The 27,399-nt window shown below is 44.3% G+C and overlaps 1 protein-coding gene and 1 long non-coding RNA gene across 3 annotated transcripts in view; one reads left to right on the top strand and one right to left on the bottom strand.

Annotated features, from left to right (window-relative positions):
* Positions 1 to 26,606, bottom strand: part of LOC137541403 (angiotensin-converting enzyme-like) — a 142,296-nt gene extending 115,690 nt beyond the window's left edge. Inside the window, exons 1-2 of the mRNA XM_068262680.1 lie at positions 25,927 to 26,606; positions 532 to 699 (exon numbers count right to left, since the gene is read on the bottom strand). Of these exons, the coding sequence (XP_068118781.1) occupies positions 532 to 699; positions 25,927 to 26,169 (411 nt within the window). The 5' untranslated portion in view covers positions 26,170 to 26,606. The remainder of the gene's footprint in view (positions 1 to 531; positions 700 to 25,926) is intronic.
* The window catches only part of LOC137541406 (uncharacterized), a 1,168,812-nt gene that overhangs the window by 1,100,614 nt on the left and 40,799 nt on the right, over positions 1 to 27,399 (top strand). Inside the window, exon 9 of one of the 2 annotated variants that reach the window (XR_011025156.1) lies at positions 13,952 to 14,031. The exons of the other annotated variant lie outside the window; for it this stretch is intronic. This is a non-coding gene — a long non-coding RNA (uncharacterized lncRNA). Of the gene's footprint in view, positions 1 to 13,951; positions 14,032 to 27,399 lie in introns of those variants that run through there. 2 annotated transcript variants of the gene reach the window in all.

The raw sequence follows: 27,399 nt of genomic DNA, 5'->3' as shown, positions 1-27,399 counted from the left end.
ACCAGGGCTACACTCCCAGCTTCCATACACAATGACCCCCATCTGTTGGAGGCTACAGATCGCTCGTTAGGGCTCACCTTCCCTTCCCATTACAACCACTATTGCTGTATGCACATCTGAGCAGCAGAGCTGGTTCAGCAGTTTTGATTTTCTATGGAAATAAAAGAAAAAAAACGAAGCAAATCTGTGAAAAAATAAATAAAAGCTAGATACTTATCCAAGTAGCTGGAACTCTGTATCATCCATAGGATGCCCCGATCCTCTTCAAGCCCACCGCTGCTGCCCACGCCCCTCTTTGTGGCCGAGCTCCCGCCCAAATAGGAGCTCCTCCATTCTAGGCATGTGCAAGTATGGTCCATGCATGCAGGAAAAATCCCTGCATGAGGCGCTTCATTCTACTGGGCACGTGCAGAACGTGTTCGCACTTGCCCAGTACAGAGAAGCTCATACCCGGGCAGGAGTGCAGCCACAAGAAGAAGAATCAACAAGCTCCTGTTAAATAGGTGTGTGTTAAAGCAGAAGGAGAGTTACCTCTTTACGCTCATCAATATTCAGATTGGCAGCACCCAGCGTCCAGATGGAATGTATAATTTTTTTAAGCTGTGGATCTACAAAGTTTTCGTAGGTTTCATTGAAAAGTTCCTTGGCCTTTTGTCCCCATGCCTCGTTAAACTCCTGCTCTTCCAGGGATGAATTGACCTGTAAGAATTAAGGAATAAGATTTCAGACATAAAATTAGACTAACAAGGTGATACATATTGAATAAAGTGTTAATCTAGCAAGGTTGATGCATATCAAATGACATGTTAATCTATATGCTAGGATTGTAACAAGATCAATTTGGAGATCTATGAACCTGTTTAATCCTGGAAGTACTGTTACTGTGTGTACATGAATGTGTATGCAGATTATACATGTTACACACACACACGCACATTAATATCAGGGTTACTCATAAACTACGCCAGCGCGAATCTACGCGTCGTAGTACGCAACTACGCATCGTACTTCGTAGACGAAGTTTAAGAACTACACGTACGCATTTCCGCGTAGTCGTAGTCCCGCTATGCGAAGCTTCGCCCGCTACGCGTAGTTGACGTATATATTGCGAAGTCAACTACGCGTGCAATAACTGCATTTATATGGATCATTGCGCATGCGCAGAATTATTGCCCTTTTATACGCATACAATTCCGCATTGGAAGGTGGAATGTACGCTTATATTAGTTTATATTTGCAAATTGGTTGAAGATTATTGCGGAAATGTTTCCGCATAAGGGCATAAGCGGTCGCATCAACTACGCTTCCCACTATGCGAAGCTTGCGTAATTTAACACGTAGTCTACGAAATGCAAACGTAGAGAAGTTTCTGATTACATAGCCGTAGATTGCGAAGCGTATTTGCGTAAAAATACGAGTAGTTCCAGCGTAGCGAAGTTGGCTGACTACGCCCATCCCTGGTTAATATATCTGTATTCATGTAAAGAAATATTTGTGTAAGAAGGGGTGTAACTAGAGGAGAGCAGCCCCTGCGATCGCAGGGGGACCCAGAACTGGGGCCCAAATGTCTGTACAACTGCCTTGTAGATCAGGCCAGCAGATCCCCTGGTGTTTAACCTGCTGAGCTTAGAGGCTCCTGTATAAATTCCTCTATCAGGTACACACACCACACTAACACATGGTACAATAAAGGGAATGCATTATAAACCAAAAAAAAATAAATAAAAAAAAAAATTACATTTCTTCAGGCCTGTAACAGTCCTTAGGGCCCTTTTACACTCAATGTAAAAAGGGGCCTTAAGGTGCGTACACACGTACAACTTTATGCCCGATTGTTGTTTAACCCTCCTGGCAGTCTATTAGAAACCGCCAGGGGGCAGCGCAGCACTTTTTTTTTAAGCCTAGGGCTCGCTACATGATAGCTGCTGCCTCCGGCGATCTTTGATCAGGAAATCCCGTTCAAAGAACGGGATTTCCTGAAGGGCTTCCCCGTCGCCATGGCGATGGGGCGAGATGACGTCATGACGTCTAAGGGAGTCCCGATCCACCCCTCTAGTCTGGGGGGGGGCGCGGAGCAGCGGCGATCGTAATGCACGCGCAGCTAGCAAAGTGAAAAAAAAAATTATGCAAATCGGCCCAGCAGGGCCTGAGAAATCCTCCTGCACGGCAGAGCCTGAGCTCAGCTCGGGCTTACCGCCAGGAAGGTTGAACTGGTCATTTGAACAATTTGAGGTGCAAACACGTCGTTCAAAATGTGAAGTACAGAGGCGTCCCCAGCCAGCAGGCAAGGACAAACGGTGGCCTGGAGCGCCGGGTGGGTGAAGTGGCCACCTTCCCCCGCCAGACTAGGCAAACCCCTGTGGTGAACTGGCCACGGCGTCTGATACACATCGCACCAGTTCATCCCCGCAGCTCACTGCTCCAGCCTGCATAGTCTTCCGGCAGGCAGTGCAGGGCTACGGGAAGATGGCGTCCGAAGCCCTGTACTGGAGACTATTTGTGACTGCAGTACAGGGTTTCAGGGCCATCTTCCTGTAGCCCTGCTCGTCAGCGCGGGACTTTCGGGGGAGCTGCGCCCAGGGAGAGGAGTTTTCTGCAGGTGAGTAAATGCTTTTCTTTTTACAGGTAATTGTACATTTTTAGTGAAACGCCGCCCGCATTAGGATACATTTTCTGGTGAACGTCGGCCACATACAATTAATTTTCTCTTGGCCGCTGGCCACATTACGATTATTTTCTGGTGACCGCTGGCCACATTACAATTATTTTATGGTGAATCATTGCTGGGTTATGATTATTTTCTGGTGAAAGATTGCCGCATTACTTTTATCTTATGGTGAAACATTGCTGCATTACGATTATTTTCATCAGGGGGCACCACAGGTTTTTCTCGCCTGGAGTGATAAAATGGCTCCAGACGCCCCTGGTCAAGTACACACTAATCAACAAAGCGGCCGATATGCCAATTTGCCTAATTTCCATGTCATTTAACAAACTTAATAGACAATGGACTGGATAGAACAATGGACTAAATTAAATGACTGATCAAATGACTTGTTTAAATGTCTATTAGTTGGACAAACGACAATTCTTTTGTACACATGTACAGACCTAATGCTGGGAATACACCATGAGATTTTTTTTTTTTTGGCGGATAGATGGGTCGATAGATAATTTCCAACAGGTTCAATCTAATTTTCGATCTTTTTCTGATAGACTTCTCATAGAAGACAATGTAAATCGATCAGAAAAACGATCAAAACTGTAAATCTGCTTAAAAATATTTAATTGTGTATTCCCAGCATAACAGTCTCTTCAACGACAGTTGGGCCAACAAATCCGCTAAGCGGCTCGGGCAAACTGGCTGTTATCAGTCGCTCGACGGCGCACACATGTTCAACTTGTCAAACGAAAAGTCGGACAACAAGTTGTTCCAAAAAGTTGGACGTGTGTCCATACCCTGGGCAGCATGGTGGCATATGGGCAGCGCCTTGCAGTGCTGGGTCCCTGGTTCTAATCCCAGCCAGGTCAACATTTGCAAGGAGTTTGTATGTTCTGTCTGCGTGGGTTTCCTGCAGGCACTCTGGTTTCTTCCCACATCCCAAAAACATACTGATAAGTTAATTGGCTTCCCCCTAAAATTGGCCCTAGATTACAATACATACACTACACAATACATAGACATGACTATGGAAGGGATTAGATTGTGAGCCCCTCTGAGGGACAGTTAGTGACTAGACTATATACTCTGTACAGCGCATCCAGAAGATGTTGGTGCTATATAAATACTAAATAATAATAAATAATAATACCTTTAGGGTTACAAATTGTGTACAGTGATAAGAGCAGAGCTAAAAACCAACATTTCACTTAAACAAGTTACATAACCTCAAAATCGCATCCTGAAAACTAGTTATTTTTGTACAGATTTTCTTTAGAAGAGCACAAAATAAAAAAATTAAAAAAACCAACTGCAGCACTAAACCAATATCAATGCTGAGCGAGCTACAAACTGTGCCTTATGCAGCCATTATTGTCTTGGAGATAAAAGAAACCCACTTTGACATGATTTACCATTATGCAGCAATATATGTCACTGGAGTTTGCACATTTCAGATAACTGCACATTCAGTATTCTAAATCACAATGAGGACTGATTATTGATTCTTCTAATCTCCTAAGGTTCACAGCTTATTCAAAGGAAAAAGCAGGGAAGGGTTCGCAGGAGGGAAGTGCCATTATTTCCTGTTAGACAGCATGAGTCTGTGGAAGAGAAATATGGTCACAGGAGAAGCCGTCAATGCTTGTAATTTGCGTGGACATCTGAAAACACTTGTACTGAACTGTGCAGCATCTTCTGTGACACTCACAGATGGAAACTGGCATTTAGCCTGAAGGATGGCTCAGTTTGATAATCATTCAAAAATCATTACATGTGTTCTAACTACTGCTAGTCTAACTGTGGTACATTTGTATTGATGTACCATAAGCCCGTTTTGGGCAGGATGTTATACAGGTTTTTAAAACTGAATTTCAGTTACCGATGCCATAGAGATGGCCTGAAGAGTTCACCAGCAGACCGTTCCCGGCGAACCGTTTTTAACACAATTTTTTTTTAGCCGCCAAATTTTGCAGGTAATAGCAAATCCCCCTTACATGCTAGAAACACCAAATTTGCAAGGTATGCTCAGGGAGACAGTGGGTACAAGAGGGGAAAAAAAAATAAAAATAATTAACACATACATTTATCAAAACAATGAGTAATGCATTTCATAACGGGGATTCCAGGGGTACCTTAGCGGAAAAAACAAACAAACATGTGGTTCCCCCTTCCTGAAAAACCACAGAGTATTTTAATCTTAATTAACCAGAAATACTTACCTGTACCTTTAAGAAAATGTTTCCACACCAATATCCTCTATCTGGCAAGCTTCTTCGTTACATTGATTGAAGATCTCTGCGCACTTGACGTCACACACCACCGTCAGCTCTGCTATACTAAGGGTGGGTACACACGTCAGATAAAAGTCTTTGGAAAATGAAAGATCACAGACCAATTTCACCCCCTTTCATGTAGTATGAGAGCCATACCTACACAGTCTATTCTATGGAGCTGAACTCCACATCAGAAAAAAATCTTTGCAAAATGCTGCACACAAAGATGCTGTACACATTCAACAGATCAGTATCTGCAAGAGATCTGTTCCTGCAAAAGATCCGTTCCTGCAAACTGCATTCATAGTCTATGATATCTGCAGATCTCATACACACCTTGTTTCACGGACAATTATCTGTGGATCAGATCCACCAGGTTGGATCTTTAGATCGGCAGATAATTGTCTGATCTGCAGATGAATGTCCATTCAACAAGGTGTGTATGAGGATCTGCAGATGTCATAGACTATGAATGCATTTTGCAGGAATGGATCTATTGCAGGGATTGATCTTTTGCAGATACTGATCTGTTGCATGTGTACAGCATCTTTGTGTGCAGCATCTTGCAAAGATTTTTATCTGATGGGGAGTTCAGCTCCATAGAATAGACTGTGTACAGTATGGCTCTCATACTACATGGAAGGGGGTAAAATTGGTCTGTGATCTTTCATTTTCCAAAGACTTTTATCTGACGTGTGTACGCACCTTAAGTATAGCTGTGCTTAAAGCATCTGAATTTGTTTCAAGGCTCGCCATTGGTCTGTTCATAGACCAATGTTGAGCCTTGGAGCCAAATTCAAAGATGCTTTGAGCTCTGCTATACTAAGTATAGCAGAGCTGCATCTCCTTCCGCGGCTTTCCGCTCCCCTCCCCGCACACGGCACCTATCGCTCCCACCTACACTGGCGCCCAGGAGCACCCATAGCACCTATCAGGGTGCCAGTGTAGGTGTGGGCAATAGGTGCCATGTGCAGGGAGGAGAGCGGAAAGCCGCGGAGGGAGATGCAGCTCTGCTATACCTAGTATAGCAGAGCTGTGCAGGGTGAGCGGCGGCCAGCTGAGATCTTCAATCAAGTAGTAACAAAGAAGGTCGCAAGATAGAGGATATTGGCGTGGGTTTTTTGTTTTGTTTTTATGAAGGTACAGGTAAGTATTTCTGAATTAAGATTATTAAAATACTTTGTGGTTGTGTCATTTCATTTAACCCTTTGTGGAACTATTTCTCCTGGGAGGGGGGTGGCATCTGGGGGTTCCCTTCTTAAAGGGGACTCCCGGATGCCACCATGATCACTACAGGGAGTCATCGCTTGCACCTCCCCCTGGGCCACAGGAGGTGGGGAAGAGTCCCTTGTCCATGGATTGGACAATGGCTACGGGGGACCTGGGCCCCCCCCATACCATGCAGGGACCTGGGCCCCCCTCATACCATGCGGGCTGGTATAGGCTCAGGGTGCCAAGCCCCACTTGGCCGAGGCTCTGCATTTTGGCTATCCCAGCCTATATTGGGGGGGAAACAAGGTTTTTATTTTACACTACCATTAGGTTTACTACATTAACAGTCATTTACCGCATTTAAATGTATACTTTTTTCCTATGAAACTTTAAAATCCATTTCTCAAAGACTAAGGTCTTTTTGCAAAAAATTGTTTACCTCTTGTACCCACTGTCTCCCTCTACATTACCTGCAAATTTGGTTTTTGTAGCATGTAAGGCAGCTTTGCTATTAACTGTTACAGTCGGCGGCTGTTCGCCTGCCATATAAGTCTATGGAGCCCGCTGCGAACAGATGGTTCGCGGACTTTTGATGAAATTCACGTTCGAAGTTCGTAAACCCAAAATTTGAGGTTCGCCACATCTCATTCAACTGTACTAGTTAATGTGAGGAACCCATAAGCTACCTGTATTTTACATATATACTCAATTTCAGATGATCTTTAGCATTTTATTCTCTATGGTTGGAGATGTTGGTATGTTGTCAGGGACGGATCTAGGGGGGAGCAGGCGGGTCTCTTGCCCCAGGCGCATTTTGTTGAATTCTTAAAAAGGCGTCAAAATTTGGATAGGGAATGGCAGTTTAGGCACCAAAACCTGACCTTGCCCCAGGCGCAACTTGGTCTAGATCCGTCCCTGTATGTTGTGTATAATAGCCAAGATTGTTTTGCTGTCTTAACGTGTGACACAAATGGGAGGAGATAAGGGTTAGTAGATTTATTGTAAAAACTCTGCCCATGTAGGTCTTCCTGATGTGTTGAGCTCCCAGAAGGACCACATGCAGTTGACCGGTTTCCCCGTACTGATGATTAAAAGGACAACTGAAGTGAGAGGGATAAGGAAGCGGTCATATTTATTTCCTTTTAAAATAATACCAGTTGCCTCCCAGCCCTGCTGCACCTTTGCCTCTAACACTTTTAGCCATAGCTCCTGAACAAGCTTGCAGCACGTCAGGAGTTTGACATTGTCCTATCTGACAAGATCGGCTGCATGCCTTTTCTGATGTTATACACTACTGCGGGCCAGGTTTCCCCAGAAGATACATTTTGCAGCCATGTTTTCCCCAAAAAAATACATTAAGCACATTTTGCTGCAGTTTATTTGGTCCAGATTCATTGTTCACAAGTGATGAGAACAAATTCGGCATAATCCTAATTCGCAATTACAATGCGAGATCGTAATTTGACATTTCAGGAAAAATCTTAATTTCATATGTAAACTTAATCAGGAACCGTAATTTCAGGCCAATTTCAGCTGTTAACAAGTAATGCCCCCAGACATGCCATTGTCACCAAAATGGCTACGCAGGTTCAGAAGAGTGAGAACAAGTCAAAAAGACCTTGTAGTTTGAGAACAGGGATTTTAAAAATGCAAAAGGAAAAAAAGTTTTTACTCAGAAAAAAAATTAAAAAAAAACTTTTCTCCTTTAGTTTTTGAAAAAAAAAAGTTTTTCAAAATGCAGAGTATTTTTGAAAAAGATTTTGACTCATTCCCACTATTTGTAGCAATTTTGGTGACAATAGCATTTATGGGGGCGATGCTACTAACTGCTAAAATCAGCACAAAATTACACAAAAATTGCTCAAAAATTACAAATGGATTACACGAAATCATTTTAAAGTCCAAATCGTAATTACCCGTACATATGGCCGTAATTGCGAAAAAAAAATAGTGTCATGAATAGTGAAGATCGTAATCTGCTAATTACGAAGTGAACAGTTTCTACAGCTAATTTGTGAGTAACCATTAGACTTCCGCAACTCTGGTTTGCTCAAGCTGAAAAGTTTGTTTAGTGGTTTTATTAATACTTCAGCAGCAGAATTGTTTATAGACATCTGTAATTCGGCCCCAAAGTCACAGGCAGTCTATCGCCTCGCATTCCTATCGCCACTCCAACAGCACCAAACTCTCCCATCCAATTAGCGCTTAATCGCCATTGCGTTCTGCTGATTACAGCTCATTAGCACACTACTCGAGAAAATCAGCTTGTTTTCATTTTTTCAGGGCTGTTTATTTTTTGTTGTTTGTCCCACTTCTTGTACAGCTGGGTAGATTGTATGCATGTAAAGTATAAATTGCTTTCTTTATCTGAGTAAACGCCTGTCATATAGGCATGTCAGGAATTCATATCAGTGCTACACAGCTATGTCCCACAGCTTATAATCACACACTAAACTGCTTTTTTCTCCATACACGCTGAAATGCACAAATGTCTGCTACGGGTAAAGGAAATTTAGACATCACTTGTTCTTAGTGTAGTATGCTAATGATTGCAAAGTACACTCTACCGACTAAACAAAACAGAACCAGTCATATCTGTACCCATCTTCAAAGTCCAGTGTCCCTAGGCCAGTGGTAGGGAATCTTGGCTCTTCAGCTGTGATAAAACTACAAATCCCAGCATGCATTGCCTTTATTAATCATGACTGTGGCTGTCAGACTCTTGCAATGCATTGTGACTGTAGAGCCAATGTTCCCTACCCCTGCCCTAGGCAATATAAGGTGCATACACACGCACTACTAAAGAGGACGGGTCCATCAGACCCTCCCGCTGGGCGGTTGTTCTCCCGACAGTAGTGCGTGTGTACAGTCTGCCTGCTGAGCAGATCGTTCAGAAACAGCCTCATCAGTCTGCAGACAGACTGTACACACACAGTGTGTGAGTGTGTGTGTGGATAACCAATTAAGACTAAAACCTACCAGCATGCCTTTTGGTGTGTGGGTGAAAACAGGAGCAACCAGGAGGAACTCATTTAAACACAGGAAGAACATACAGTAACAGATTCAAGTTTAAAAATTACTAAAAGGCTTGTAGACCTCACTTGGATCACATTAGGATATAGAAGCGTTGCTCAAATGTTGAGCTATGGACACATGCGACAACCGTCGGCTGAAACGCTCAATGACAGTTTTCAGCCGACGATCGTTGTTTGTACATTAGCTGCCGATCAATATTGCTCAGGCATTGTTAAAGTGGACCCAAACCAAACTTTTTTTTTTAATGAAAAATATTTAGTTGCGCCACTCTGACACATACAAAGATAAATAAACACTCCTTAAAACCTATGAGCATTTCAGTGCATGCTTTTCCCCCTTTTCTTTTCATAGCTAGGGTTATACTGGGGGCAGCCATTAGCAATTCCTCCATTGCCGGACACCATCTACTCCACCAGTTTGCCGGAAAAATCCCGGCAATTTGAAAAGGAAGGGAGGGGTTGTTGTAAATGTAAAATATTTTATATTTGTCATCATGCAGCTGAAAAAAGGCTGCCATTTATTATAATTTAGAAAATAGATTTTATTTCTGAAATCTTGTATTTTTAGTTTGGGTCCACTTTAAGGAGCCACCTTGTCTGATCCTTAATGATCCCCCTTCCCCATGTCTGAGCATGACCGAATGCAGTGCCATTTTCAACCACAGTTCACCGATTAAAGCTGCTCCATGATCCGCCAATAGTCATCCCTCCGTCTCCTTCCATTGCAGCAGAACACATCGCTAACCTCAAGGCTAGGGATGTGTCCGTACAGCATCGTTTCCCGAATTGTCAACTGAGGGATCGTTTCAACGTTACCCAATGGGCGTCAATTCTCGCATGTGCGTACTTGGCGTTAGTAAGTTAGTGGCAGTTTAATTGCAGTTGAGTACACACCTGCTGTGAGAATTTTTCCAAGAAATTCAAGCTGTTCTATATTTAAGATAGTTTGTACTAGGTTTGGGTGTAACTGTGGCAAACACTAATAGATTACCCTTTCGGCAAAATATTCTAATATGAACTGGGCAAGGGTTCAAAATGTTAGGGTCGATACCTAGGGGCCCACTTGTGACCAAGATATGGAAATTAAGTTCAATATCCAATTTGCTGAAGTACAGCGTTTTTTGCTTGGATTCCCAAGAAATAGTGAGCTCCAGACCAATCGCAAAAACAGGCCAATGTTACGGGCGTATGTAGGGTCAGATTTGTACTCTTTACCGGCCAAGGCCACTGTCAGCAGCCACCCCTCTCCAGTTAAGATAGCCAGATGACCCTTCTCCAACCCTCCAGTATAGGTAGCCCGTTGACCTTTCCCTCCACTATAGGTAGCCAGATGACTCTTCCCCCCCCCCCCCCTTCAGTTTAGACGGCCTGAAGACTCCCCTTCCCTCCAGTATACTGCAGGCATCATGATCACCCCTTCCGCCATCCCTCTAGCATAAGAAGCCAGAGGGCCCTCCCCACACTTCCATATAGATAGCCTGATGACGCCCCCTCCCTCCAGTATGGGCAGCAAGGTGATCCTTCCGCCTAGTATAGCCTTCTGCCCACCCTTGATCCTGTGGTGCCCTAGGCCATGGCCTATGTGGCCTTGGCTTAAATCCGTCCCTGGGCATATGGAGAACCATTGGGCCTCAAAACAACCACACTCTGGCACAGATGTTCTCCCAGTATTAGGTAGCCCCCTCCCCCAGTTTAGGTAGCTAGATGTGCCCCCAGTGTTATGTAGCCCCCTCCCAAGTATATATAGTTAAATGTTATGTAGCCATCTTCTCCACTTTAGATAGCAAGAGGTCCCCCAGTGTTATGTGGCACCTTCTCCAGTTTATATAGCTTGATGTGCCTCCAGTGTTATGTAGCCCATCCCCGAGGTTAGATAGCTAGATGCACCCCCAGTGTTATGTAGCCCCCTTCAGGGTCAGACTGGGCCAGTGGGAGTTCGGGATTTTTCCCAGTAGGCCTCCCTTTTAGTGGCCCCAGAGCACTGCAGGAGAGGGCACAGCACAGGGAGGAGCAGCGGGGGGAGGGTAGTCCCCCCCTCACCTGGAGGCCCCCCCCCCCCCCCTTCGCCGCTTCCCCCTCCAGGTTAGAATGTGCAGCGGCAGTGAGCGGGCAACAACACACGTAGTGTGTTTTAAGATTTTTGCTACAGTTCCACTTTAATGTATTCCCCACCCTCCATGTTTACTCGTTTGACATACTCAAAAATATATTCAGCAAGTGGCTTGTGATAGTCTCTGCTCAGTGTACTGTGAATGCTGCTAGGATGCAGCCTTCAGGTTTACACATAGTAGTTGCTGTGAGGAATCCCGTACAGTTGAGCTGTAGTGCATTACATTGTAGCTCACAACTTAGAAACTGTGATTAGTGACCCTTGTGGACACGCACATTGCCATAGGGGCAATCCAGGGCATTTCACAGCCTAGTATAGTTTACACTTTCCCACATATCCACCTTTCAAGACCTTGTACAGTTATCTAGGTAGGAGAGCTTCCCTTTTATGTTATGTTATGTACGGTCTGCCATTACCCTCAGTGAACTGCAGCCTTGTTTTGAATGAAGTTCAGCCAAGCTTGACAGAGTGAGAAGCAGTTATACTAGTGTTACTACAAGGATATTGGAGCCCAGCTCTAAAATTATTCAACTTCTTGAACGATATAACCAAAAAACGAGAAAAAAAAAAAAAAAAAGAGAAAAAAAACAAAACAACCAAACACACACACCACATTTAAGTGCAGTCTAACCACTTCACTCCAAGGGGTTTTTAACGCTTTTTAATGGACAAGAGCGATTTTCACCTTTCAGTGCTCATCCCTTTCATTTGCCAATAGCTTAATCACTACTAGAGATGGCTCGGACCTCTGATTTTAGGTTCACGAACCTCCGCAAAAGTTCGTGAACTTGCGAACCGCAATCTGGATTTGACACAAAGCAGAGTTTTAATGGCAGAAATCACATTGAATGCTAAATTGGAGGCCTAAAGTGCTTTAACCACTTGCCGACTGCGCACTCATAACGCACATCGGCAAAGTGGTAGCTGCAGGACCAGCGACGCACATCTGCGTCGCCGGCTGCAGGCTAATTAATCAGGAAACAGCCGCTCGCGCGAGCGGCTGCTTCCTGTCAATTCACGGTGGGGCGCTCCGTGAATAGCCTGCGGGCTCCCGATCGCAGCTCGCAGGCTAAATGTAAACACAAGCAGAAATAATCCGCTTTGTTTACATTTTTACAACGCTGCTAACAGTAGCAGCGTTGTACTAGATCAGCGATCCCCAGCCAATTAGCGGCCGGGGATTGCTGTCACATGACAGGCAGGAGCCGGTTAGAGGCTACACAGGACAGATCCGTTCCTGTGCAGCCTCCGATCTCCGGGGCAGGGAGGGGGCTTTGAGGTGCCCCCTGCCCGCCAGCCACACACAGGCAGGAGCGATCAGACCCCCCCCAGCACATCATCCCCCTAGGGGGGAAAAAAGGGGGGCGATCTGGTCGCTCTGCCTGGTATTTGATCTGTGCTGGGGGCTGTAGAGCCCACCCAGCACAGATCTTAGAAATCAGTGCTGGTCCTTAAGGGGAGGTAAAGGCTGAGTCCTGAAGTGGTTAAAACATCTTGCATGTGTATACATCAGGGAGTGTAATTAGGGTACCGCTTAACACTGACACACCAAACTCACTGTGTAACGCACCGCAAACAGTGCTGGACTGGTGTGCACCATGGCAAGAGTGCAGGCGATAGAGGTTTTCAAGCCCATATGGTCGCCAGGCTGAGGTAGCTCAATGACAGAACCGTGATTTTCCAGCTGATCGAATTCGGTCTGTCCACAATGAAGCAACGACCTTATCTTTGGTGTGCCACCCCAAAGATAATAGATCACAAAAACATTAGCTCTCAAAAGAGCTGTTGAGGGGTGCTTTTTTAGCAAGAAGAATCAGCAAGGAGCAAACTAGCAAGCCTACAAGAGCCTAACTAAGCATTCCCTATGTGAGTCTGCAGCAGCTCTCCCTTCTCTAATTACTGCAGGCACACGAGTGAGCCCAATGCCTGACGCTGCCTGCCTTTTATAAGGGGGGGGAGGGGGCTCCAGGAGGGAGTGTAGCCTGATTGGCTACAATGTGCCTGCTGACTGATGTAGAGGGTCAAAGTTTACCCTAATGGTGCACTATGGGGGCAAACCGAACTTCTGCAAAAAGTTTGTGATCCACGGAAGTTCGCCGGGAACCGTTCGGGCCATCTCTAATCACAATGAAATGATCAATATCTTGTTTTTTTCACCACCAATTGGGCTTTTTGGGGGTTGATATTACTTTATTTTCTATGCGTTTAAAGGGGAAAAACAAGGGGAAAAAAATAATATTAAAAAACACACTATTTCCCCAATTTCATCCCGAATGGTTTTAATATAAAGACTGCTACTGTGCATAAAACCCACACATTTTATCTGCCCATTTGTTTTGGTTATCACGAGATTTTAATTATTTCCCTAGTACAAAGTATGGTGACAATATAGTATTTGGAAATAAGGTGTATTTTTTCTTTGTTTTTTTGTTGTTGTTTTTTTTCACTTTTTTTCACATGCACAGCGGCAGCAGCACTGACTTATAAAAACCTTCTGGAGCCATTAAGAGGCTCTAGCAGGACGTTTTTATAAGTCAGCTTGCCATTAAGTAGTTAATACATCCACTGTAAAGCAGAACAGAGACATAATTGAAGTCCAGCTGTTGATTCACTCTTGTTCTCACTCAAAAACTCAAGTTGAATAATTTTGTTTTTACAGGTCATCACAAGAAAAGGAACTTGTTAAAGCCCTAGCTCCTCCTCTTTTTTAACACATGACTATTTGCAAAACACAGGAACACAATGCACTATTTCCAAAAAGGTGTACAAAAGTGAACGTGCACATAAGTGAATGTTAAAGTGTATCCGAGGTGACAAGATTAGATAAACGTGTATGTACAATGCCAAACAAGTAAATAACTAGGCTGTTTTTTTTTTCTCCTGACTAAAAGAGTCGACTTTCAGGCTTGCCTTGCAAGTGACAGTTTATCTCGGATTATAATGTAACCCTCACTGATTGCAGTCATAAAAGTTTTTCTTGCAGAGCACAACTTCTGAGAGTAGGGGGTAGATATTAAATTTTTTTTTTTTTTTTTTTTTTTAAAGTCAATAGTTCATGTATTTCCTCTCTGACTCTTGAAACCAGGGTCGGGCCAAGGCAGAGGTGAGAGAGGCTCCAGCCTCAGGGCGCAGAGTAGGAGGGGGTGCACAACTTACTCAGCTAAAATTCCCCTATTGTGTTTGAAGCAGAGAGAAATAAGAAAAAAGCGATATATGGCAGTGACTGCAAGCCAGATAACAGGAGATCAAGGTGTTGGGAGTCCTGGGGCTCCTCTTATGCTAGGTACACACGATCAAATTTCTCAGCAGATTTACTGCCCAATTGATTTTCCAATCAATTTTCTTATCGATTCCCATTCACTTCTATGAGAAATAGATCAGAAAAAACACAATTGAATATAAGATTGGACTTGATGGAAATCATCTAGCGAACCATCTATGTGCCACACTATTTAAAGGTTTAACTAGCGCAAGTCTAATAGCAATCAGCGTGTGACGGCTGGGGTGGGAGGGATATGGGAGGGGGGGGGGGATGCACTTTGGTGTTTAGCCTTGGGTGCTAGAGGACCTTGTCCCGACTGTTTGAGACACTGCCATTGATCAGGAAAAAAAAAAAATAAAAAAAAAAAAAAAAAAATAAAAAAAAATTTATATATATATATATATCCACAAGATCTCTAAAAAGTCATTTAGGATTAGGACGAAAGATCCAATTATTTAACTCCTCAGTTTTCATTTTCACCTCAGATTCACTTTAAAATGCCCATTAACAGTGCAATGGTTAGCGAATGATCTCATTTTTGAGATTATCATTCAGCTCAAAAGAAAGATATTGTATATCTAAAATATTCATAATGCAGATCGACCATTCCTTTAAAAGGAGTACTGTAGGGGGATAAAGAGTTTATCTTACCCGGGGCTTCTAATGGTCCCCCGCAGACATCCTGTGCCCGTGCAGCCACTCACCGATGCTCCGGCCCCGCCTCCGGTTCACTTCTGGAATTTCCGACTTAAGTCTTTGCCTGCGCGGCTGCGCCCTCGTTCCTGCTGACGTCACCAGGAGGGTATTGCGCGAGGCCCAGTACGGTCTGTGCCTGCACCGTACACTCCCGGTGATGTCAGCAGGTGCGAGGACTCAGGTGCAGTCGTTTTCCAACTTTAAGACAAAAAAGACAGACAAACACTTAAATCGCGCTTTTCTCCTGGCGGACTCAAAGCGCCAGAGCTGCAGCCACTAGGATGCGCTCTATAGGCAGTAGCAGTGTTAGGGAGACTTGCCTAAGGTCTCCTGCTGAATAGGTGCTGGCTTACTGAACAGGCAGAGCCGAGATTCGAACCCAGGTCTCCTGTGTCAGAGGCAGAGCCCTTAACCATTACACTATCACTATCCAGCCACTTTTAAAAAAGTCTGAATTTCCAGAAGTGAACCGAAGGCAGGGATCGAAACATCGGTGAGTGGGTGTGCGGGCACAGGATGTCTGCGGGGGACCATTAGAAGCCCTGGGTAAGTTCAACTTTTTTCTCCTACCCCCTTACAGTAGTCATTTAAAGTGGGCCTGAACTCTTGCACAGAACAGAGGGAAAACCTAGAGAAATGAACCCTGTGTGTATTTAGAGAGTTTAGCCCATCCCATTCCCCTTAGTTTGTGTCTAATCACAAGATTTGAAAGCACAGGATGTTGACAATATGTCTGCTTCCATTAATCAGGAAGTAGAAACCGTGCAGATTTATTGTAGGATTAGTATCAGCTGTAACAAAAAATGTTTTTTTCCTTTGAAGGTTATTATGCTGTTGCTTCTCTTTTAGAGCATAGAGGAAGTTCTGAGTTCAGGTCCGCATTGAGGAAACCAGAAATAATGCTGTTCAGGATCCATTGGACCCACCAGCTTTCTGTTTTCCTACTGTTAAGCTTGGAGGTGTATTCTCCACAGTCAGCATGCAACACATAAGCTGACGTGAAGGAGGTACACACACCAGCACAAGGGATCAGGATATCCCCAGTTTAGTGGAGGAGAGGACTGACTCCAATAGGAGATTGTGGTGCACAGAGCCGGTGCAGATCCGAACAGCCACAAACAACACTTTCGTAATAACGTCTCAGCGCAAAGTAGCGCTGAGCGCATAAACCAGGACTGAGGAGATCAGGACAGGTAGACAGAATGAACGCTTGCTTAACTAGCCACTACTTAGTGACAGCAAGCGTCCACAATAAGACAGACTGGAATGAGGCAGCCAATGCGTTTGCAGCAATGGTGTGCCTCACAAAGACAGGACAGGATAGTCAGGAAATAGCAGGATCAAGATAGATGAACGTAACACAGATAAATATACAATAAGTATGATTTCCTAGCGTATTACAATTACAGCTATCAATAAAACTATTTGTAACGTCTGACTAACAGATGTATATATCGGCAATGAACCGATATATGACATAAGCAGGAACTCTGACTAAGACTGGAGTAATACAGGGAACAGGACTCAAAAGGATTCGCTATCTCTTCGCAGAGATGAACGCAATCCATAAACAGGACCAGGAACAGGATACTAGCTCAGCACGGGTGCTCACGATACGCGCAAACTACCAAAGCGTGCTGGAAGGCTGACTGACTGAACACAGGAAATAAACAGTTCGTGTACGTATATATCAGCGACACTGATGTATCAACGTAACACGAATACAAATAAAATAACAAAATGCGCAAGTATGCGTATATATTGGCGATGAACCAATATATGACACAAGACAAGCAGAGTAACAACTTCTAGAACAAGAGCAGAACTAGGAGGACTCGCTGACCCCTTCGCAGGAGTCAGCGCAGTCCACACGGACTAGGAACGAGGTGGGGCACGGGCAGAGTAACAGACAGAATCTGAGACTATGGTAGCCCATGAGGCATTGCAGGAAGCAGTTCTTTATACTGAGGTCATCCAATGGGAGCAGACCTGCAGATTCCCACACAAGTGAATGGTAATTAATCACAGGCTGATAGCAGGAAAAGGCAGACAATGATATGCAGCATGCAGGAAAGGGATTGCTCCTCCATTGCAGCAGACAATGTTTGTTTACACAAAAGCATATTAAACGGTCATTAACTTCAGAGCGACTGCAGATGGAATCAGCAACTAGTTTAAGTGCAAACCAAACTATGCAAGCAAATGCATGTAATGACATTAGAACTGCTTGGTTTGCAATACCACTGCAGTCAGCAGTAAACGCTGCAGAAGCGATCATAACACCTACCATATGATCTGTATAATCCGATTGAAAATGCAATAATATAATTTACACCTTTAACTACCACAACTACACAGAATATTCCCCTTACTATGGGAAAGATCCAGTTCTCTGCGATTCATTTTAGATTTCTTGTGATTTACTATTACCCCAGGCAGTGGTTCCATTTCCAATCTATTTACAAGTTATTTAGGGAATTCTCTGACATGCTCAGCAGCACAAAGTGGTATAGAGAAAGGCCGCAGCTTACAGGCAAGGGTTTAACTTTGCAGTGCTGGAGAAATGGAATGGTTAACTTGGGTTAAAGCTTTATTTTTCTTACATGGCTTGCCTTGTGTTGTAGATAGATTATACATAGATCATGTGTTTGACCTGAGATCGTCCCGGTTCCTTCCTCCTTCACAACAGTTGTGATAATTAGCAGAAACCAGAATATGAATTTGTGCAGAGCACACAGTACAAAGATGGATTGTGCAACACGTATCCTGAAAGCAAGAGGACTGATGTGATTGCTTCGCATTTACAAACTGGCAACAGAGTTCACTGGGTGTCTTCCATAAATTAAGATGTTAGAAGTAATGGGGATAATTAAAAACAGATTTTATTGTGAAGATGCATAACATTCACATAGAAAAATTCACAATTTATGAGGAGAAGACCATTAAAGATGTCCTACTAGTATAAAGTAATGGTTTGTGCCAATTCCGTCACATAACTATGCACCCTTGAAAATTCCAGTTTAGCTGTACAGTACAGATAGGGAGATGGTCGAGGGTTCTGATCTATGAAAACACAATGGAGCTAGATGATTAAATCTTTCCCTTGCTTACCCCTTGTGACTCTCGCAGCCTCGGGGTCCACGTTGCAAGGGTCATAAAACAAGTGTGACCATCATGATCTTTAAACCCATAACTAGTGTAGCCACAAAAACACCTGACCTGAAGGATGGACCACTGTATCAGAGGGAATAAAAGTAGCAAATGGGGCCAGATCATCCACAAGGCAATTCTATAGTAGGCTGCTGCCTAGGGCCTGGAGAGTGTTTAGGGGCCCAGGAGAATACTAGCCCCCACCAAATCTAACTAAAAGAGCCATGTGACCATCGGAGCTGGGAAAAAAAATGCCATCTTGCCTAGGGCCCCAATTGATCTTAATCCTTTTCTGGTTGAGACCTAACAGCTCTGGGCCCCATGTGGTCGCAGGGGCTAACCAGTTATGCCCCCTGGCTGTCACCAACCATCTCACAGCACTGGCAAGTTCTCTAAAAATCCACGCTGCCATTGCTTAGTAATCAAGTGAAAAATTAGCACATTTGATAGCTAATTGACAGGTTCTCAATAGATTTCTGCTGAAATCTTTTAGAGGCCTGGGGCACACTAAAGGGCCTTTTTTGAGCGATTTTGGAGTCTTGAGAATCCCCGACACATTTAAAGGGGAACTGAAGTAAGAGGTATACAGAGGCTGCCATATTTATTTCCTTTTAAATCAATCCCAGTTGCCTGGCAGCCCTGCTGGACTATTTCTCTGCAGTAGTATCTGAATAACACCAGAAACAAGCATGCAGCTAATCTTGTCAGATCTGACTTTAAAGTCTGAAACACCTGATCTGCTGCATGCTTGTTCAGGGGCTATGGCTAATATTAGAGGCAGAGGATCAGCAGGGCTGCCAGGCAACTGGTATTGCTTAAAAGGAAATAAAATATGGCACCCTCCATATACCTCACTTCAGTTCTCCTTTAAAAACAGTTTGCTAATGTAGGTGTATGGAATTGAGCCCACTAGAGCAATTGCGATTTTGAAAGTCACAATCATAACATTCTGCATTTTGTGAGGGCTTTCGTCCAATGTAAAGTATAGGAGCGAGGGCAAGTGCGCATAATTGTAAGCAATTTGCATGCGTTTTAAAGCGCTGGAACTACCCAGAAGCACAGTGCAGCAAAATCCACCAATCAAACTGAGAATCACTAATTGCAAACACTATGACGTCACTGATACTTTGCAACTGCAATTTCTGGTAATTAAGGTATCGATTTGTAATCACCTGCAAATCGCTTACACAAAACGCTATTAATTGTGATAGCGTTTCGCCATTTCTAGCGTGTCCCAGCCCTGATACTCATTCTGTACCACACTTTGCTCAGTTATTAGCCAATCATTTACTGATTGCAAACCATCACCCACTTGCTACATTGGTCACTTTGCAACCCCTTTTATGGCCAGTTTACTACAGCCATGGCTGACCTCTGAGCTCATGAGCTGAAATGGAATGGCTTTCCTTGACCCCAGTTTTGGGAGGGAGAGAAGTAATCCAGTACTGGGCTCAGAATAGAGGGAGGGGCTTTGATGCTGATCTTTAATGTTCAAAGGGTACTCTTGAGTTTAATGCAATGCAGTACAAGTTTCATGCAAGCTCTGCATCTCTAGTGGGCAAAGATCATCTCTGTTTCTACAATCTTTGTACACCGTATGTTGTATGCAAGTGTACATTACCATATCTATGGAAGAGGGTGCTATTGCTATAGTGTTTTATACAGCTAAGGGCCCTGTCTAAAGCTACCCATACACTGAGTCAATTTCCCATCAATATACAGCTGATTATCACTGATCAAATCTGCTGTGAAAATCGATAACACAAATGACCAATTGATCGAATTTCCATCCGAAATCGAGCGATTTAGTCGATCTGTCCTGGCAGAAAATTTTGCTCGATTGCGGGCGGGTCAGGAGCTCGTCATCACCGGCGATCGACTTGGCGTTGACTGACGCAGCATAGCGGCAGCAATACATCACCTGTCCGCCGGCGCGAGTCCCTGGTCCATGCTGACACTTTCTCCGATTGGCCTGTCTCCTCTTCACTTCTGACTCCTCCTGTGACCAGGGTCGGACTGGGGCACTAAGGGCCCACCAAGACAGTTTCAGCATGGGCACCCCCCCCCCCCCCAAAAAAAAAAATTTAAAAAAAAAAAAAAAAAAATATTCGGTACTTCGACAGCTCTGATCGAGCCTGCCTGTGACAAGTTCACACAGTAGAGCGCCCTCTATTGTTTTTACTTCCACTCATCACAGGACAGGAAGTGAAGGGAGACAGGCCAGCCGGAGAAAGTGTCAGCAGGGACCGGAGACTTGCGCCGGCAGGTAATGTGTTGCTGCTGGCTGGGAGAGCACATTGGGGGGGGGGGTTAGAATGGCGAGCAAGCGGCAGCTCCTCAGGTTGTGAGTTGATTTCAATCTGAAGTTGATTTAAAATATGTGTGCAACAATGGGCAGCCATTAGATCCCTCTGTGACCAGGTTCGGTCAGAGTGATCTATCTCTTGGTTGATCTGGTGGCAGTTGACCTGTGTATGGCTGCCTTTAGGTTTCTTTTACACTGTAAATTTGCAATTCCGATTTTAAATGGATGCTGGCAACACAGGAACAACAATTTAGGGGAAAAAAAAAATAAAAAAAAAAAATAAAAAAAGCAGTATGCAGGACTTAAACTGCATTGAAAATCAGATTTGTGTTTAATATAGTATCAAAAACGTAAATTGGAGTAAGAATCACATGCAGTGTAAGGGAGCCCTAATGCTGGGCATACACAGCGCGATTTTGCCGCTTTATTCTCCTGCTCGATTTCCCCCCCCCCCTCGATTCTTCAGGCGATTCTCTTATCTTCGGCTCATTTTTCTTATCTTTTTGCATTGTTCTCAATGCGGAATCGAGCAGCGAAACGATCGGGCGGGAGATTGGACATGTCGGAAATTATCTATTGGGCCACCTAAATGGCTCAGAATTGAGCAGTGTATTCCCAGTATAAGGCCTGGAACCCACTAACAGCGCTTTTCTAAGCCTTTTGTAAGCACTTGTAAATAAAAAAGCTCTTGGTAATGTTATGCTATGTGTGGGATCCCACTTGAGGAATGTGAATTTTTTTTTTAAAAATCCCCCATAGCCTTTGGCCTGGTTCACATGGACGTTTTGCTGGCATTACATGTGGAGCTTTAAAAGTAATATTTTTAGGGCTCTAATGTCGTCATCCCATGCAAGTGAATGGAAGCGTTTAGTACTAGCTTTTGCAGACTTTCACGAAACCTGGTAGCTGATCCCCGCATCTCATCTCAAAAGCAACATACAGCTTCTAGAAGGTGTTTAAAAGCCAGCAAAAGCCACTGAAAGCCAATGAAAGGCCTTAAAAGTCCAGCCTTTCCATATATTTTCTGCTAAAGCCACCAAAAACCCCAGACAGCGCAACTCTCTCCTGGAAGCCACTAAAAGCCATAAAAAGAAAAAAAAAAATTCACTGTTAAAGAAGTGAACCAGAGACGAAGCATCCTCATGTATTTTACTATCCATCTATCCATCCATCGGGACATTAGAGAAAACACCTACCCTGCTCGGTTTCATCCTTTACTGCTCAGCCTGCTTCTTATCAGCCATGATAAAATCCCAGACTGAGCATTCAGTCTGGCTTTGCTCAGGAATTTTTATAGCAGAGTGTGTTCTCTGGTGTCTTTTCAAGTCCAAGCCTGCCCCCTTGTGGCTCTGCTCAGGAATCATTATAGCTGAGTCATAGCAAAGCCAGACTGAATGGTCAGTCGGGGATTTTATCAGGGCTGATTAGAAACAAGCTGAACAGTTAAAAATGAAACAGAGAGCAGGGTAGGTGTTTTCTCTAATGTTCCCACTGATATATATGGTAAAATACATGAGGGTGCTTCATCTCTTGTTCCCTTTAAACACTGGCATTCTAGGGGGATAAAAACCCCCACAGCATTTGAACGAGAGGCTGAGCAGAAGCCCATGTGAACAGCCCTTACATTAGGAAGAGCTTTTCAAATCTCAAGTTCTTAGCAAAGAGCTGCTAGTGCGCCCCAGTCCTTATGTAGCATAAGGACTGGGGCGAGGAAGAGCGTTTGGGCGAGGAAGACGACAGAGGCTATGGGGATCCCGGAAAGTGAGTGAACTTCTGTGCCCGCTTTCCCTTGCCTCTGCAGCAGAAGCCTTTACTCACCATTCACCGCTGTGCGCAGTGTCCTCTTCTTCACTCACGCATGTCTGCACACAAGTTGCATCACAGTTGCGATAATGATCGCTTACAAGGAACGATAGTTACCAGGCGATCCATATTGGAATGCAACGATGGGATACAGAAAGAATCATACACAGTAATGATCGTTCTCGCAGAAAAGAACGATAACCGGGAAATGTTGCATACATATTTATATTAACCACCCTGGCGTTCTATTAAATGCGCCAGGGTGGATGCGCAGCACTATTTATTTTTTTTTAATTTTCTATCATGCAGCTAGCCTAGCGCTAGCTACATGATTTTCCCCTCCCTTCCACATCCCTCCCAATCTCCGCCGGCGCGTATTCCCATAAGGAAATCCCGTTCAGAACAGGATTTCCTTTAGGGCTTCCCCGTCGCCATGGCGACTGATCGTGACATCGGGAGTCCTGATCCACCCCTCAGCGCTGCCTGGCACTGATTGGCCAGGCTGCACATGGGGTCTCGAGGGGGGGGGGGCTCTCTAATGCAGCGGGTAGCGGCACATCGGCGGCGGGCACCGGTGATCAGGCTAGACAGGCAGCTAGCAAAGTGCTAGCTACGAGTTTAAAAACAAACAGAAAAAAAAAACAAAAAAAAAACAGGCGGGGCACCCTCCGGCGGTAATGGACGATAGTGATAGTTAACTTGAAACCAGTTTGAACTACACAGGAAGTACGGAAGCTGGGCAAAATCCAACGCAAGTGCATTGGCCCTTGTAAGATCGTTGTCGGCCGATGTCTGTACACACTATAGTTTTGTAACGATTGTCGTTCAACATGATCCGGCGTGACGGATGTTTTCATCATCCCGGGATCATTAGTCATTCTTCTTAATGATAGTTTGGTAAAGTCCTTTCCCAGATTGTCGTCAGACTGATTGTTAAGCTGCTGTTACAAACGACCATGGTCGCAAGTGTGTACGTAGCATAAAGCTGCAGTTGTGCCCATTCTCTCTAGTATCTAAAATTACCATTTTCTAAACGTCAACAATGGTAGCAGTTAATATTGTGTTTTATTGCGTACCAGTACCCAGCTGTGGTACTGTAGTCATTGGTGGTATGATGTTGGTGCACCAACACTCAGTATGTACCCAAAATGCCAGTTTTGAAGATTCTGGTGGAAGAGCAATGAACTGGGCACCAAAGAAAAGATAGTTACTGTAGCTAGAGGTTACATTTATTGGTTATAATTAAAAGGATAAGGTTACAAATCATGAAGGGATTGGTATTAATGTGTTAATATTACGTGTCAGTAAGGGGGCAAGGGGGGGGGGGGTGGAGACAATAATAGTTAGCCAAATGACATGGGAAGAAAATGCCAATTGGGAGGAAAATAAATGTAGAACTAGGATCTCAGCCACACCGAACACTGATGAGGATTATTATTATTGATAGGATGCAACATCAACTGGCATAATGATTAAGCATACAGTAATTCTGTAGTACGTACGAGTGAATGTACACAGCCCAGTCTCAGCCCCAGTAGCCAGATACACAATTGCTGGCTGGTTTAAATAGGTCACACAATATTGAATATGCCATGTGACCTGACAGCCAGTGCAGTTGGGGAATATCCAAGCTGCTCATGGAAATACTGCTGCAGCTGAGGGCCTGGGTTTGACTGGTGAACAGCCCTCTGATTGGGAGGGGTTTGCGTTTGCTGCCAATTCTGTGGCCCATAGTCTTGAATAGCATTCATTCACCACCTCTTGTCCAAGCTATTCTTGCAGTGAGATTAGGTGCGGCACTAGTGATGTGTCCCATGGCAACATAATAAATAGGATTCTGGCAGTGGTATTGCTAAGGAGCTTTGGGACCCTGTACAGGTTTTAACCCCCCGCCCCCCCCCCCCCCCCCCAATCACCAATTACTCTATACATAATTGAAACGGCGCACCAAAGGACAACCACTATGTAAAAGAAGTGTAAGAAGTGGTACATTAAGGGGATGGGGAACAGCTTCCTAATCATTCAAAGCATTTATAGAAGTGATCATTCCAAGCACTGGACCAATAAAGAGCTAATTCTGCAGTTGAGGGAGGGCCCTATGGGGCCCTCTGACCCAAGGGCCCCAGGTGCAGTCGAGAACTCTGCAACCCCTATTGCTACGCCACTGGATTCTGGCCATTTGCAGAGTTGCAACACAAAATGGACAGTTCACATTTTTAACTTTTTTCAGGTAAATCAGGTGATCTGACTGTGCTTGTTGCACATATGTGATTTACTACTGAAGACAGTTTGGCATGGCAACCAGGCAATTTTTTTGTTTTAGAGAAAAAAAAAAGCCAGCATTTATGGTTATGGGGCAGATAGACGTCTCACCGTCTGTCGTTTTTGGTTTAGGCATTTTCCAGTCTTGTCATTTATAGTAAAATACAAGAAAATTGTATTTTCTCCATGCAAAGGACAAAAACTGGAATTCACAAGCCAGGATAAATAGCAAAAAAAACAAAAAAGGTAACCATCAAAACAATTGATCCTCCGATTCGAGATTCGATAATATAAGTAATATCCATCAAATCGGTTTTTCAATCGATTCCATTAACCAAAGTAGATAGTTTTAATTCTGTTAGTGGTTATGAAAAATCGATATTATGATTAAGTCGAAAAACATCTAATATCAAACGTTCGAAAAATATGAATGGCCACCTTAGACCCACTGCTTCATAGACAGATTAATGGTGGTTGACCCATACCCACCTAAAGGTGGCCACTAACTGTCCAATTTCTAGCAAAAAATCGTTCGAGCGATCAGAAATTCTGATCGGATTGGTTGTAAATAATCTCCATTGGTGGACACAATCGATTATGAACGAGTGAAAAAAATGTCGCCCGAATGAATTTGTCGAATGAAAATTTGGATTTTCTTGGTGGTCGTGATAGGTAGGAAGCAATGATTGGTTAGTTGGAGTAGTGAACGATTTTTCGTCCGATCAGAATTTCTGATCGTTTGAACGATTTTTCACTAGAAATTGGACCGTTAGTGGCCAGCTTTATACAAACCAAGTACATTTCTGCTTTCAACATTTTAAAAGTATGAAAGAGGTCTCCAACTGCCAGGGAATGCTTAATTAAATATGCCCCCTTGTTTAGTTTGCACTGTGCATGGCGTAGACCAGATATGCAGGCATCCATAGAGCTTCCCACTTTGAGAGCCTAGAATCTGGGACCCTTAGTTTTGCAGGAAAACATAAATCAAATAATTCAGTTTATAATTCAGTTTCTTACTGATATCACTTTCCTTGCTTATCAGGGAAGCCACTGCAAGCACTTCCTAGTATTGTGTATTCTGAGGGGTTGTGTCTGTCTTGATGAGGCCAGTAAGGTTGGAGCAGCTGAGGTTATTCAGGTTCATGGCTGGGCTTACCTGCAGCTCGCCGTTGTGGTCCGTCAGGTTGGTGTTGTAGGTCCAGCTGGCTTCCACATTCCTGTAGAACACAAGCTCCGCGGTGGTGTTGTAGTCGGAGGCAAACAGTCGTGCTGCATCTTCGTCCTTTCCATAGTTACCTGGCAGGTAGGAGCTGTCCAAGGCGAGAGTGCTGCCCGCCAGGAGCAGTCCCAGGAGGAGAGTCCCGATCATCTCACCAGGTGGCCCCCGATTCACCTTCATCCCCCTCCTCCTACGGTGAGAGCAAGAAAGTCAAGGTGCAAGGTCTTTATAGGAATATAAAAGCAGAAAGCCAACCCTCTGGTGCTACCTCCTTGTAGAGATAAGACTCAGGCTGACCCTATCCATGTTCTAGCTGTGTCACAAATAACAAGAACGGAGGATATTCCAAAGTCCTCCAAACACCTCGTCCTCCTCCTGATAGAAGCTGCAGCGCCTAGTCTTCCTTACCAGAGCGAGCATCTCAACTCCTTCCGTGCCGCTGCATGATGTGCCCAGGAGAGATTGCACACACAGGGTCCTGCCCTACTGCACTGCCTCCTTCACACTGCACGGACAGCGCACGTACTGCCCTATTCTGTCATCCCTGTGTGCAGCCTTCCTATTCCTACACACTGCAACAGCACTTGCTTCTGTCACAACTCTGCTCTGACACTGTATATAATCATCACCAGCCCGTGCAGTTATCACATTCCACTATGTATTTAGCAGGCAGAGACTGGGAAGGGGGGGGTGAGAGATTTAGTGCCAGTGCAGTGTCTTCTGCATTCAGGTTTTTGTATAAGGTAATGTGAAGCACAAGGCTGGCTGATAAAGGCACAATTACAGAGCAATTAGAGGGCAGGCTAGCTGGTAAATGTACACAGCATGATGCAGAACAGGCTTGCTCTCACCATTGTTATAATGACTGCATGAGGGCAACTAGATCATGTATTATACACAGCTTGAAAAGTTTTGGACAGTCCCTAGACTCCAGGAGGGCTGCTGGCAGACTTGTGTGAGAGACTGGGGACAGGAGTCATATTGCAGGCAAGTAGCCTCTGTGTGATGTGGGATTAGAATACAGATAAGCTCTCTGCTCCCAGGGCTGGTTCTAGAGTTTTTGCTGCCTGATGCTGGGCATACATGGCTCGATTTTGCCGCTCAATCGATTCCCCACTCGATTCTGCAGACGATTCTCTTATCTTCTGCTCGTTATCTTTTTCCATTGTCCTCAATGCAGAATCGAGCAGCGAAACGATCCGGCGGGAGATCAGAGTCGGACGTGTCAGAAATGATCTATTGAGCCATCTAAATGACTCAACAAAAATCAAGCCGTGTATTCCCAGCGTCAGGCAATCTATTTGGAGTTATTGAACAGCACCCAAAAATGTTCACCCTCCGTATAGGTAGGTAGCCAGGTATAGGTGCCCCCTGTATAGGGTAGCCAGGTATAGTTGCCCCCAGTATAGG

Source organism: Hyperolius riggenbachi, chromosome 12 (genome assembly GCF_040937935.1).
Source record: "Hyperolius riggenbachi isolate aHypRig1 chromosome 12, aHypRig1.pri, whole genome shotgun sequence".
Lineage (NCBI taxonomy): Eukaryota > Metazoa > Chordata > Amphibia > Anura > Hyperoliidae > Hyperolius > Hyperolius riggenbachi.
This window is presented reverse-complemented; position numbering and strand designations above follow the sequence as displayed.